Below are 15,384 nucleotides of genomic sequence, written 5' to 3'. Positions count from 1 at the left end.
CCCAGGCACCTCTGAAATGACAATTTTTTCAAAAGGTATACTCAATCTTAGGGAGGAAAAAGTGGAATGGGCACTCACAGGTGGGCATAAATAATTACTATCTTAAAAGCAATCTAAGATTAAATATAAAAAATCCATTCCACCAAATAATTCTAAGAACCTATATTAATAAATCAAAACACAAAGATTTGGGGCGCCTGGGTGGCTCAGTGGGTTAAGCCGCTGCCTTCGGCTCAGGTCATGATCCCAGAGTCCTGGGATCGAGTCCCACATCGGGCTCTCTGCTCAGCAGGGAGCCTGCTTCCCTCTCTCTCTCTCTCTGCCTGCCTCTCTGTCTACTTGTAATCTCTGTCTGTCAAATAAACAAATTAAAAAAAAAAAAAAAACCCACAAAGATTTATGACCAAAAATGCTGAATGCAGAACTATTACATTTTTTAAACTAGTAACTAATTGGGGCGTCTGGCTGGCTCAGTCGCTAGAACATGTCACTCTTGACCTTGATGTCATGAGTTCAAGCCCCACACTGGGCAGAGAGCTTACTTAAAAAAACAGTAATAATAGCGCCAGGGCGGCTCAGTTAAGCGTCAGACTCTTAATCTGATTTTGGCTCAGATCATGACCTCAGGGTCATGAGATTGAGCCCTCAGTTGGGCTCCATGATCAGCAAGGAGTCTGCTTGACACAAAGAATCTCTCTGCCTCTCCCACCACTCATGCAAATGTACTCTTTCACTAAGAATAAATCTGGGGGGGGGGTGCCTGGGTGGCTCAGTGGGTTAAGCTTCTGCCTTCGGTTCAGATCATGATCTCAGGGTCCTGGGACCAAGCCCCGCATACGTCTCTCTGCTCAGCAGGGAACCTGCTTCCCTCTCTCTCTGCCTGCCTCTCTGCCTACTTGTGATCTTCCTCTCTCTGTCAAATAAATAAATAAAATCTTTTAAAAAATCAATCTCAATCAAACAATCTTGGTGCACCTAGGTGGCTCAGTCGGTTAAACCTCTGCCTTCGGCTGAGGTCATGGTCTCAGGGACCTGGGATCGAGCTCCTCTGCTCAGCAGGGAGCCTGCATTCCCCTCTCTCTCTGCCTGCCTCTCTGCCTACTTGTGATTTTGCTGTCAAATAAATAAAATCTTAAAAAAAAAAAAAACAAATAAATCTTTAAAAAATAATAAAAAATAAAATAAATGGGCAACTAACTGCTCAAGAGAGACTGATTAAGTAAATGTAGATTCATCTAGCCTTATGCAGTCATTAAAGCACATTAATGACATGGGAAATGACTTACACTAAATACACTTGATCTCAGTTATGCTAAAATAAATATAACATATTTAGAGTACTTAGAAAGAAATACATCAAAATGCTAATACTATAGTGGTTTTCTATGGATGGTGGTAGACTGGGATGGAGTGGAGAGAAATGATTGCCATTTTCTTTTTCTTACCCTTCCACATTTTTAATTTTACCACAATGGGTATGCATCACATCCATTTATTCACTTTTATTATTTTATGATTTTTTTAAAAAGAATTTAAACAGTACATGGTAAACTATTTAAACAGTATAGAACAGCAAAGGAAAATTAAACTCCACTCCAAAAGAAACCAATTAACATATTCTTGTTTATCTTTAGAAAAACTACCTACACATTTTACTATTCTTATAATCAGAAGAAGTTAAGACACACCCAGTCTACCAGAACACTAGTATTCTTAATTCTATTCTGGTCTAACATCCATAAATTTATCTAACTACTGTTATATAAGCAGAATTTCTTTTCATTTCCTTACAACTACTTCTACCATTTAATAAAACTAAAAACAAACAAAAACTACTTCTACCAAACTTGAGAAGTGCTACTCTCCTAGTGCTAATATCTTTAAGGGTTTATAAATAAGCCCAGCTTAACTTTACCTATTACCTTCCTAATTTTATGTACTTCAATTGTATTCTCTCTTAACATTCCAGACTATATTCATAGATGTCATTTCTTCATAAAAGAAATGTTCAGATTTGCCTTAATAAAAGTGGGTTGAATGACATATATAGACTACTTCAAACATAAGCATGAATGAACAATTTTATCCCCCAAAGAGACAAAAGTTACAAATCCAGGAAAACAAACCAGTATGTGATCTGAAGATTGTTTTAGAAATATCTGTTTTGAATTCTAAAGTGTAAGTGCAAAGCCATGTAAAAATATGGATGCCTTATAAAAAAAGATGAGAAGGGATGACGTAAGAATGAAAGTAACTGTGGGCACCTGGGTGATAGCCGGTTAAGTATCCCACACATGATCTTAGCTCAGGTCTTGATCTCAGGGTCATGAGTTCAAGGCCCATGCTGGGCTCCATGCTGGACATGGAGCCTACTTCAAAAAAAAAATGAGAGGGGCACCTGGGTGGCTCAGTGGGTTAAGGCCTCTGCCTTAGGCTCAGGTCATGATCCCGGGGTCCCGGGATAGAGCCCCACATCGGGCTCTCTGCTCGGCAAGGAGCCTGCTTCCCCCTCTCTGCCTGCCTCTCTGCCTACTTGTGATCTCTGTCTGTCAAATAAATAAATAAAATCTTTAAAAAAAAAAAAAAAGAGAGACTAACTGATAAAGCTGGGTTTAATTTCCATTACTATTATTATAATTTGTTAAAAAAAAAAAAGAGAGAGAGAGAGAGGGAGAGAGAGAGAGACTTCAAAACTAACATCTTCACTCCAGTATGGATTCAAGAAGTTGGTCAAATAGGCAAACAAGCTAAGAGAAAAAAATAAGATGTATCGATCTACCCTGTAGAAATACGATTCCTTGCTAGTACCTTTGTCCTTCTTGAAATCCAGTGCATCCTGTTTATCCGTAACAATTTCCTTCATGTTAACAACACTTCGGTGGATTAGCTGACGAAGGATTTTGATCTCACGAATGGCTGTGATTGGGAAGCCCTCCTTCTCATTGTCCAGTCTCACCTTTTTCAGGGCCACTAGCTCTCCTGTTACAACAAATTCAAACTATTACATTATCAATTAGCATTTTTTGGCCAGCTAGTATATGCCCAAAGTTGCTCTGAAAGACAGATTTAGCTTACTTTAATGCTATATACCAGATACTTTTATACCTCAAAAAACAAAACAAAACTCCATGTTCCCATTCTTGCCTTTTTTTTTTTAAGACTTGTATTTCTTAATTCAGTATTCAGCAAGGCCTAAAAATTTTGAATTACTAAAATATGCCAAAAATCCAACTACTTCATTTTAAGGACTAACCCCTACCAAAGAGCAACCTATAAATTTTATTTCTACTCTCTTAAATTCCCAGCAAGCTTATTATAAAGTATTAACAATGGACAACAGATAAAGAGGAAGGTTTTTAAACAGTAATAATAATACGATTCTTCTGGAAAATTTTAGTCTTTTAGTAACTTTTGGAAACCAAATTAGAACTCGAAATTCACTTTTGCTAAGTCTACTTTAGCATTAGTACAGCAAAATTTTTATACTTCTGACATCTAGAATTTTGTGGCAATATTTACCTGTGTCTTTGTCCTTGGCTTTATATACTTGGCCATAGGTTCCCTCTCCAATAATCCCAATAATGTCGAACTTATCTACACAGCGTTTTCCCCAGTCACTTTCTGTTTGTCTTCTTTCTCCGTAACGAGGACAACAAATTCTAAAAAAAAAAGACAAAAAAAAAAAAAAAAAGGAGCCCCCCCAGACAAACCAAATAAAATTATTTTAAAAACTTGTCTATTCAAAGAAGAAAACAGAATTCTTTTATGATGATTCTCTGACCCATGAATCTTGTATGAATTTCTTTATTAAAAAGGCAGGAATCAAATGATATGAAATAAATGGTCTCTCACAGTGGCTAAGACAGATTTTTGCTTCAGGAAGGCATAAGATCAAATAATAGATGTGCTGCTTATTTTCTTATCTACTGAATGGGAAAAGAATCCTACAGCATAGGGCTACTATGTGTAAGCCTGATGATTCACAGACCTGTATAGCTGGGGCGAATACTACATTATACGTTAATAAAAAAAAATTTTAGGGGCGCCTGGGTGGCTCAGGGGGTTAAAGCCTCTGCCTTTGGCTTGGGTCATGGTCCCAGGGTCCTGGGATCGAGCCCCACATCCCTTTCCTCCTCTCTCTCTCTACCTGCCTCTCGCCTACTTCTGATCTCTGTCAAATAAATAAATAAAATCTTTAAAAAAAAATTTTTTTTTTAAAGAATAAAAATATATATCTAAAACTCTGGCAATAATATGTACTCGATAAATGGTAACTATTTTTATTATTAAGAGAGGAATGCTGGGATGCCTGGCTGGCTTAATCTCAGGATTGTAAGTTTCAGCCCCACAGTGGGTATGGTGTCTAGTTTTTTAAAAAAAGAGGAAAGCTAACAATCCAAAGATCTGAGCTAAAATCAAACCCAGATTTTATTACATGTATGGCATGGCAATTTATGTGGTTTAAGAAAAAAATATCCCACATCTATTGATTTTTTATTTATGTGTATATGGTTGATATACCCTGAATAAAAGAGCTTTCTTCCTTTTTAATATTTTAAGTATCAAACTCAAAAGACACATGGGATCAATGTTCATGGTATACCTGGATTTGAGAAATCGTTGCTTTTCTAAAAACACTAGGTATCTGAGGGTGCAGATGAACAGGTCTCCCAGAAAGGCTTTTATCCATTAATATAAAATATACACATTAGGGGGAGCGCCTGGGTGGCTCAGTGGGTTAAGCATCTGCCTTCAGCTCAGGTCATGATCACAGGGTCCTGGGATCAATCCCCACATCGGACTCTCTGCTCAGCGGGGAACTTGCTTCCCCCCTCCATTCTCTGCCTGCCTCTCTGCCTACTTGTGATCTCTCTCTCTCTGTCAAATAAATAAAATCTTTAAAAATTTATCTATACACATTAGGCCCAATTTTATATAATCCTACTGGCATAGGTTGTGGAAGAAAGTATGAGATCTAGGCCCAAAAGGAAGGAAGGAAGCTATAATTAAGAATAGGTCCCTCCAGGGGCACCTGGGTGGCTCGGTTGGTTAAGGGTCAGACTCTGTTTCAGCTCAAGCTGTGATCTCACGTCGTGGAGTCCCGAGTCAGGTTTCACACTCAGTGCAGAGTCTATTGGAGGTTCTCTTCCTCTCCTTCTCTCTCTGCCACCCCCACCTCTGTTCATTCTCTCTAAAACAAAATAAAATAAAATACCCTCTAAAAACTCACTTTGGTCTCTTTTTATATGGTTGCTGAGGTGGTGTAACTGCCTTTGGTTCTGGAGAGTCTGGGGGAGATGGATCCCCACCAGGAAGTTCTGGAGGGAGAGGGAGGTCCGTGAGTAAGTGACGTGGCCTTTGTTCCTTCTCTTTCTTTACAGGTTTTGAAGGTGGAGTTTCTTTTGGACTAAACAAAAGAGGAAGAGAAGAAAAAGATCATAATTACTTAAAAATTTGAAAATAAAACTTTTTAAAGCTTATAATGTCTGGCTATTAAAAAGATTATAAAGATTTTACTTTAAAGGGATAAAACCCTGTAATGTAACATAAGGAGATGGAGTTTATCACAGTCAAAGATACTTACTTGGATTTCACAAAAAGAAATCCATAGGACATAAAATAATAAAAAACTTGGGATATTACTTGTACATCCTATGACAAACTTTTTAATGTTTTTCTTAAGATTCTACTGGAGTTTTACTGAGATGAAATAAAATACAGGAAGTTATCATCTTGAATTCCCAAAGTACCACTGCAAGTCATGGAGTCACCAAAACTACTCCACGTATTTTAACCAGCATAAGGAATCAAAGTTCAACAATGTTGGGGTGCCTGAGTGGCTCAGACATTAAGCATCTGCCTTTGGCTCAGGTCATGATCCCAGGGTCCTGGGATCAAGCCCCATGTCAGACTTCCTGCTTAGCAGGAAGCCTGCTTCTCCCTCTCCCACTCCCCTTGCTTGTGTTCCCTCTTTCTCTGTGTCTCTCTCTGTCAAATAATAAATCGTATCTTAAAAAAAAAAAAAAAAAGAAAGGAAATGCAATGGTTTCCCACAATTCCAAGGCAATTTTAAAAAATAAATAAATAGATAAAATAAAAATCTAAGAGTCCATCAAACTATTTCAGAATCATTAAAGCAGTTGGTAGCAGGCCTCTTATGAAAATCAACAAAATGGTGGGGGTGAGGGGGCAGGAAGAAAGGATGTCTTTTCTGAAATACAGTAGGAAAGTCAGTGTTCAGATCCAATTTTTTAAGCATCTCAACTTATTTATAAAGAAGGATTTTGTGCTATGCATGTCCTCAAAAATGATAACATACTAATGCATGCCTACAAATAAAACCATGCTACATAATAAGTCTTTTCTAGTCTATCACAGTATCAGAAGCTTGAAAACAAGCTGAGAATCCTCCTAACCACAGAAGGCGTTTCCTCCACATTTTTTTATAAGTGGTTATAAAAACATGTATTCTGTCATGAATACTTCCATAGAACCATAAAGATCCATCCATTGCAATGTTTCTTACTAAAGATTGCACATGAAAACAGTCGCAAAAAGTTTAACTTTCTACCAACTTTCATCATTTTAATCTCTTGTAAATTAGGCAGAATAGAATTTAGATTAGTTTGTGCATATCAACCAGAACTAGAGTATTCAACAGAGTTCAAAAGGATCATCTGAAACTTTTTGTTCAGTTACTGACAGAGATGAATACAAAACATTATTACAATCTGCACAAAGATTTTTCTACCCTGGGAACAAAGACTGTTCCTAGAAAACCTCCAGGCAGGACACAATATAGATTTTTAAAATTTCCCCCATTTTTAAGACATTCAGGGAATGAAAATTCCTAATTTTTCAACTACTAATATCAGAATACTCTTTATAAATTTTAATTCTTCATGCTTCAGAAATAGAATACTTCTTGGTTATGCTTCACTATTACTGAAATATCTGAATTTTCTCACCATCACTTCTTGTAAGTTCAGTCTATGTTTTATATTTAGATCTTGTTTTCTCCAAGGTTGGCTTTACAAGTTCATGTTCAGTTTGCTACCGTGAAAATGTACATTGCTTCTGAAAAATTACATGTTTAGCATGTTTATTTCATAAAGCGTGAGTATTTGCTATGTACTACCAGTTTAGAATATATAAATTGAATACAGGTCAAATCCTATTTCAACAAATTTAAATGTACCAAACATCGTGGAATAATGATGACTCATAAAATTGCAATGCTTAACATTACGGCCTTTAGCCTTCAGTATACACACAGTAAAACACAGCTCTATACAGTGCAGAGGACATATGGTACAGAGGTGATCTAACACTGGAGAGCAGATACTGAACATCTAAGTCATTACTATGAGGATTCAGTACCAAGAAGAGCCGATCTTGCCAATGTCAGTATTTCCTGGTTCCCCATTTATGCCTGTAGTTCGGTTCACATATGGGGAGTAGTTGCATAAATGCTCATGTATAATAATCTTCTTTCAAAAAAAGTTGCCAAGCTCCACAACTGCTCAAATTTTAAAATCTGCATAGTCTCCTCGAATTTATGATTATGGGATTTAATCTGTACTATAGTATCAATACCACTACTAAGTCTTTATTGTTAATAAAGAATATGAATTTACATAACAACTATTTAAAAAGACTGATTTCCTAATATTTTTCACAACAGCATAAACAGCTTTAAATACAATCATTTACCCTTTTCCCCTTAAAGCAGGTTGTTTAAAAAATGATTTACTTTTACAAACTTCTATTAAAAATCTGAGTTGCTGGGGCGCCTGGGTGGTTCAATGGGTTAAAGCCTCTGCCTTCTGCCTGCTTCCTCCTCTCTCTCTCTCGCTCTCTCTGCCTGCCTCTCTGCCTACTTGTGATCTCTGTCAAATAAATAAATAATCTTTAAAAAAAATAAAAATTTAAGTTGTATACATTAAAAATGAGAACGAAGCATTCCATTCGCAAAATTCTAAATCAAATCTGAATGGTCACACAGATCCTTCCTCTTCTACAAGAGCACAATACTTTAAAGTCTTTTTTTTTTTTTTTTTTTTTAATTTATTTGGCAGAGATAGACAGCACAAGCAAGGGGAGCAGCAGGCAGAGGCAGAGGGAGAAGCAGGCTCCCGGCTGAGCAGCGAGCATGACTCGGGGCTCGATCCCACAACCCTTGGATCATGACCTGAGCTGAAGGCAGACACTTAACCAATTGAGCCACCCAGGTGCCCCAAGATAAAGCCTTAAAGAATAATATAGACTCTACTAAGTCTGATAAACTCCAAATGAACCAAACCACAAAAAAATGGATCAGAAATGAAGTTTTATTTATTTATTTATTTTTAAAGTAAGCCCTACACCCAAAGTGTGCCTTGAACTCACAACCCTGAAATCAGGAGTTGCACGCTCTACCAACTGAGCCAGGCAGGTACCCTGAAAACAAAGATTTTAAAAACCCTGTGTGGTTAACTGAAATTTTATTTATCTGAAGTAGGCTCCATGCCCAACGTGGGCTTGAACTCACGACCCCAAAATTGAGAGACTTGAGAGTTGCATGATTTACTGACTGAGCTAGCCAAGAGCCACAGTCAACTGAAATTTTTAAAAAAAGTATAAAGGGGTGCCTGGTTGGCTCAGTTGTTAAGCATCTGCCTTCAGCTCAAGTCATGATCCCAGGTTCCTGAAATCTACCCACACATTGGGCTCCCTGCTCAGCAGGAAGCCTGCTTCTCTCTGTCCCACTCCCCCTGCTTGTGTTCCCTCTCTGTCTGTCAAATAAATAAATAAAATCTAAAATTTTTTTTAAAAAGAGTATACAGATGATCTTAAAAGTAGACGATCCCCGGGGCATCTGGGTGGCTCAGTGGCTTAAGCGTCTGACTTTGGCTCAGGTCATGATCTCAAGGGTTCTGAGGTACATCCCTGCTCAGTGGGGAGTCTGTTTGTCCCTCTACCTCTGACCTTCCTGCCACTCTTTCTCTCAAATAAATAAAATCTTAAGAAAAAAAAAAGCAGGTGATCCCGATGAATAGCTATGTTCATGATACATGTACTATATTATGAAGAATGGATAGTTCAGCAACCTTTCTTTCTTTCTTTTTTAAGATTTTATTTATTTATTTGACAGACAGAGATCACAAGTAGGCAGAAAGGCAGGCAGAGGGAGAGGAGGAAGCAGGTTCCCTGCCAAACAGAGAGCCCCATGTGGGGCTTGATCCCAGAACCCTGGGATCATGACCCGAGCTGAAGGCAGAGGCTTTAACCCACTGAGCCACCCAGGCGCCCCAGCAACCTTTATTTCTTAAAACAAAGAACTGCAGACCATGAATTAGAAAGGCTCTGGCAATACCATTAGTTAAATCCACTCCTGCATTTGATACCTGGATTAATACACTCCGGGCCCTATAGATACGTTTGAAAAAAAAGTTTCATTCTATTCCTAAAGGGACTTTAAAAGAAGACAAATCCTGATACAAGCTTTACATCATCCATGTGCCGAGTGAATTAACTACACGCCCAGTGTCATCCACATAAGTCCTGATCCTGTCTTTTTCAGTAGTCTTATTCAAATAAGCAATATTTACTGATCACATTCTGTGTTCTATGTTTAAAGCACTGTATACAACAAAAAGATCTATAAATCATTCTTAAAAATTAAGCTGCTGCAATCTCACATAAGATGATTAAGAATATAAATGAGGGTCGCCTGGGTGGCTCAGTGGGTTAAAGCCTCTGCCTTCGGCTCAGGTCATAATCCCAGGGTCCTGGGATCGAGCCCCGCATCAGGCTGTCTGCTCAGCAGGGAGCCTGCTTCCTCCTCTCTCTGCCTGCCTCTCTGCCTACTTGTAATCTCTGTCTGTGAAATAAATAAATAAATGAAATCTTAAAAAAAATATATATATATAAACATATATATATATATATATATATATATAAATGAATTCCACTTGCAACTTTCAGATTTCTTCCTGAAAAGTTTTCTGAGATAAAAATTATTTTTCATGTGAAAAACAGGTGCAGCTGATATGATACAGGGATAGTGTGGCACCACAAAAAATAAAAAAAATTTAAAGACAAAAACAAAAACCACCCTGAATTTAAAACACATAGTGAAAAAATAAAATTGACTGTGGAAGATACCTTCATTTCCATTTTTCTACCTTTAATAATTTATTTATATTTATGTGGAAAACTAATAATAATCATACATTTAAAAACGACTACATTGGTACTCACTTGAGCAGCACATATACTAAAACCGAATAATACAAAGAAGATTAGCATGGCTCCTGTGTGAGGAGGACAAGGAAATTTGTGAAGCATTCAGTATTTTTAAAATATTAAAATTTTGCAGACAAGGTTCTTTACTTTTTATCCTCATCTTAAGTACCATTCATAGAGATAACCATTATTATTAGCTTAAAGAAATCTTTCTGGACTTTTTGGTGTGAATTTATATGGATATATATGGATCTGTCTCCAAAGAAACTAGATGCTTTGTTTTTATTGTGTATGAGTTTTTACATAATTAACATACTATTAAAAATTAAGTACATTGGACTATGAAAGAGTTATACTTTCACAATCAGAACTGATAATGTAACAAAAAATACTTCTGTTCACTTCATTCTCTCATATACATTTTTTTAAAAATATTTATTTATTTGAGAGAGAGTGAAAGCATGGAGGGACGGTCAGAGAGAGAAGCAGACTCCCCACTTAGCAGGGAGTCCGATGTGGGACTCAATCCGAGGACCCCAGGATCATGACCAGAGCTGAAGGCAGTTGCTCAACTGAGCCACCCAAGCACCCTCTCATACACATTCTTTTTTTTTTGACAGAGAGATCACAAGTAGGAAGAGAGGCAGGAAGAGAGAGAGAGGGAAGCAGGCTCCCCACTGAGCAGAGAGCCCGATGTGGGGCTGGATCCCAGGACACTGAGACCATGACCTGAGCCGAAGGCAGCGGCTTAATCCACTGAGCCACCCAGGTGCCCCTCTCATACACATTCTTAAAGATAGCCACACATACTCAAATAACCACTGAATAGTCTTACTTTGCTTTTCATCCCAACCTAAAAGATAGAAATTCCTATGTGCCTATCAAAATTATTACACCTCTGGAAATCTGCACACTATACTGACACAAGGTAGATAAGTTCAATAATTATTTGTTTAGCCAAGTAAACATTTCAAGATGAAGATTCTCAGCCACACTGATACTACTCTAGCCACTAGGTAAACTAATATTTAAACAGGGTTCCTATAAACAGATCATGGCCCAGAGTCCTATTGGATAATGCTCATCTGGTACTTCCTTTTCCAACAAAACCCACAGAAACATGTAGTTTGTATCTGTGAGAAGTATACTGTGTACCTAAACAAGTTTTTTTTACATAAATTTCAGGTTTTATCCTTCTCCTTTGCAAATCTTAGGATATGGCAGAACTGACAATTAATAATATTAGAAAGAGCAGGTGGAATTTTTCTTTAAAATAAGATTTACCACTATGAATAGTAATGGACTCATTCTTTTTTTTTAAGATTTTATTTATCAGAGAGAGAGAGGGAGAGCGAGCACAGGTAGACAGAATGGCAGGCAGAGGCAGAAGCAGGCTCCCTGCCGAGCAAGGAGCCTGATGCGGGACTTGATCCCAGGACGCCGGGACCATGACCCGAGCCGAAGGCAGCTGCCCAACCAACTGAGCCACCCAGGCGTCCCATAATGGACTCATTCTTAAAAAAATTTTTTTAATTGCATTTGCACCTTCTTAAAAGGCACAGAGCATAGTCTGGAAAAATACAGATGTAAAGAGCTGAAATGTATCATCATTCAAATTACTGATGTCACTTGGAAAATAATGGAAGCTTAGGAATTGGTCTGGGATATAAGATCAGTAGCACTTATTTTTATGGTTATAATAAAAGTTTGTTGCAATAAATTAAACTCATACCCATGCTTGCTTCGCCAGCACATACTAAAATTAAACTCATATCCTAGAGAATAAGAGGGTAGGATCTCCTTAGGAAAAAACACTAACACAGACTACCATAGCATATGTCACCACTAAATCGTATTCGTTTGATGGTATTTGCCTAGCTAGTCCTGCTAAGATATAAATACATTTCCTAATGCCTTCCATAAAATCAGATTCATGTTTCATAATCATTTCACTTCTCAATATTCAGAGGACTCATCAAAATTAGAGTTCTTCCCATCATCCTACTGTGAATTCGTATTCTAATTAGTAAAGATTCTATATACTATTCTTTGGTTCTTACAGGATTGCTTTTTTTTTTTTAAGCAGTGCCTTTCAAGATAAACCTGGTTTATTCTTTTCCTGAATTAGGAGGAAAAAAACCCAGCTATAAAATTTTGGGGGACCCCTAAGGATATTCGATATCATTATCAAATTATTATTATATTATTAAATTAGTAGTAAGTTTTCTTGGTGATTAAGGTATTGTGATTCTTTAGGAAAATGTTCTTAGTTTTAGAAGAGAAATGCTAAAGTATTCACAGGTAAAGTGTCATGATATCTTAACGTAAAGCAAATGTGGCACAAAGTTAACTGGTGAATCTTGGTGAAGAGTATAAAGGAGTTAACTGTATTAGTCTTTCAATTTTTCTATGGCTATTAAAATTTCAACACAGAGGTGCCTGGCTGGCTCAGTTAGTGGAGCATATAACTCTTGATCTCTGGGTCATGAGTTTGAGCCCCACACTGGGTGCAGGGATTGCTTAAAGATAACAAAGATCTTGGGGTGCCTGGGTGGCTCAGTCAGTTAAGCTGTTGCTGTTGGCTCAGACCATGATCCCAGGGTCCTGGGATTGAGGCCCCCTTGCTCAGCAGAGAGTCTGCTTTTCCTTCTCCCTCTGCCCCTCCTCTTCTTGTGGTTTCTTCCTCTCAAATAAATAAAATCTTAAAAAAAGAAGAATAATAAAAGAGGGTGCCTGGGTGGCTCGGTGGGTTAAAGCCTCTGCCTTCAGCTCAGGTCATGATCTCAGGGTCTTGGGATCGGGTCCCGCATTGGGCTCCCTGCTCAGCGGGGAGCCTGCTTCCTCCTCTCTCTCTCTGCCTGCCTGCTTGTGAACTCTCTCTGTCAAATAAATACATTTAAAAAAAAATAAAAAGAAAAAATTAACAGGAAAAAAGAAAAAAATAATTTTTCAACATAAAACTTTAGGGAGAAAAATACCATTAATTTTTTTAAAAACTTGAACCAAATGTTAGCCTTATCAAATAAACTTATGAACAAAAAGGGTTACTAGGCCTCAAATTATAATTTTCTCCTCCTAAATAAGGTTATAAATAAGAACTTTTGGGGCACCTGGGTGGCTCAGTGGGTTAAAGCCCCTGCCTTTGGCTCAGGTCATGAATCCAGGGTCCTGGGCTCTCTGCTCAGCGGTGAGCCTGCTCCCCCCACCTCTCTCTGCCTGCCCCTCTACCTACTTGTGATCTCTGTCAAATAAATAAATAAAATCTTAAAAAAAAAAAAAAAGAACTTTTCCACTGAAAACCAAATACCAAAAGCCTTTCCTACTCATAAAAGCATTTTAAACAGCCATGTATTAGAGCAGTTTTGACAGTTTGAGAAAATGCAAAACATTTACATCAAGAGGGCAGAGTCTTTCCAGTTAACTATAGGACTTACCTATCCATGTCATCGTCTCCTGGTAATAAGGGTGGGAGGGGTAAAGGAGGCAACGTTGAAGTTTTTAGGTGTGGAATAGCAGCTGTTACGGATACTTGAGTCTTCACAGAAACCTGTGCAAGGGGCTGAGAATTTGCCTGAGAGGACAAAGTAGATGTCCTTGGGTGAGTAGAAGGGGGCAAAGTTGAAGTACTAGAAGTAAGAACCTGACTAAATACTGGTTGGGGAGGAGGCAGAGGTGGTTGCTGTGGAATAGCTGGTAGTGGAGGCAAAGGTGGCAAAGGGGGTGTCTGAGGTGGAGGGGTAGTAGTTGGTAAAGGAGGTGGAGGAGAAGTAACTGTGGGGACAGGTGGAGGAGTCTCCTTTTCTGATGTCTCTGTCTCTTTTGGAGTAACAATGTCCTCTTTCAATGCTATGGGTTTAGAGTCTCTTGATCCCTGCACTTTCAAATCTTTAATAGGATGCTTCTCAGAGTTCTCATCTAATTTTACTTTCCCTGTATCTAAGGAATTTTTAACTTCTGTATTTAGATGTGGTACATTCACCAGTTCAGTATCTGGGGCAGATTTTTCCAATTTTACACCTCTGGTTAACTTTTTAAACTCCAAGCCTGAATCCTTAGCCTCTACTAAACTATTCTCTTTTCTAGGCAAAAATATAGGTGAACCCTTGGATTCCTTTCCATCCATTTTTGCTGCAGCAGCAGCAGCAGCTCTTTCCTTCTTTTTCCTACTGAGTTCAGCTCCCAAGCTGGAGTTCAATGGAAGCCTGACAGGTGAGATGCTGGAATGTCGACTGCGTGACCCGGATCTCTTCTTTTTACTATGAGAAGATGAGTGTCTTGAATATGCAGGACTTCTGCTTCTTGACTTCATGGATTTCCTACGGTAAAAAGAAAAAGGCAGTTTAAAATGGACAGCTGACAACAATATGCAGGAAAATACATCAGTTAAACTATGGAGCACTGTAACTTAAAGAACCTACTTTGAGTAATTTAGCAATCTTAGAAATGAATTAGGTACCATCAGACAAGATCGGGCACGTTCAGGGTGGTATGGCCGTAGACTTAGGTACCATCAAAAAATAACGATGATGATGACATTAATAATAATATCAATATTGGGACACCTGGGTGGCTCAGTTGGTTGGATGACTGCCTTTGGCCAGATCATGATCCTGGGGTCCCTGGATCGAGTCCCACATCAGGCTCCCTGCTTGGTGGGGAGTCTGCTTCTCCCTCTGACCCCCCTCTTGTGCTTTCTCTCTCTCTCTCATTCTCCCTCTCAAAAAAATAAATAAAATCTTTAAAATAATAATATCAATATTGTTGTTAACTGTAACAAATGTACCAGTTCAATATAAAACGTTAATAACAGGGGAAACTGGATTCAAGGACATATAATAATTCTTTGTACTATCTTCACAATTTTTTTTATGAATCTAAAACCAGTCTAAAAAATAAAGTTTACTTAGGGGCGCCTGGGTGGCTCAGTGGGTTAAAAAATAAAGTTTACTTAAAAAATAGGTTACAAGGGGGGTGCCTGGGTGGCTCAATGGGTTAAGCCTCTGACTTCAGCTCAGGTCATGATCTCAGGATAGAGCCCCACATGGGGCTCTCTGCTCAGCAGGGAGCCTGCTTCCCATCCCCCCCACACCTGCCTCTCTGCCAACTTGTGATTTCTCTCTCTGTCATAAATAAATAAAATCTCTTTAAAAAGTAGAT

At 38.2% G+C, this 15,384-nt stretch overlaps 1 protein-coding gene and 1 non-coding gene across 8 annotated transcripts in view; one reads left to right on the top strand and one right to left on the bottom strand.

Moving 5' to 3' along the window:
* Positions 1–15,384, bottom strand: part of CDK12 (cyclin dependent kinase 12) — an 83,568-nt gene that overhangs the window by 62,483 nt on the left and 5,701 nt on the right. For all 7 annotated transcript variants that reach the window (XM_032319620.1, XM_032319618.1, XM_032319619.1 and 4 more), the window contains exons 2-5: positions 13,662–14,543; positions 5,231–5,407; positions 3,520–3,659; positions 2,809–2,979 (exon numbers count right to left, since the gene is read on the bottom strand). In XM_032319620.1, coding sequence (XP_032175511.1) covers positions 2,809–2,979; positions 3,520–3,659; positions 5,231–5,407; positions 13,662–14,543 — 1,370 coding nt within the window. The remainder of the gene's footprint in view (positions 1–2,808; positions 2,980–3,519; positions 3,660–5,230; positions 5,408–13,661; positions 14,544–15,384) is intronic.
* Positions 10,235–10,340, top strand: LOC116578576. The gene has a single exon (XR_004280947.1). It is a non-coding gene; the product is annotated as a U6 spliceosomal RNA (small nuclear RNA).

The sequence above is a fragment of the Mustela erminea genome, chromosome 18 (genome assembly GCF_009829155.1).
Source record: "Mustela erminea isolate mMusErm1 chromosome 18, mMusErm1.Pri, whole genome shotgun sequence".
NCBI lineage: Eukaryota > Metazoa > Chordata > Mammalia > Carnivora > Mustelidae > Mustela > Mustela erminea.
This window is presented reverse-complemented; position numbering and strand designations above follow the sequence as displayed.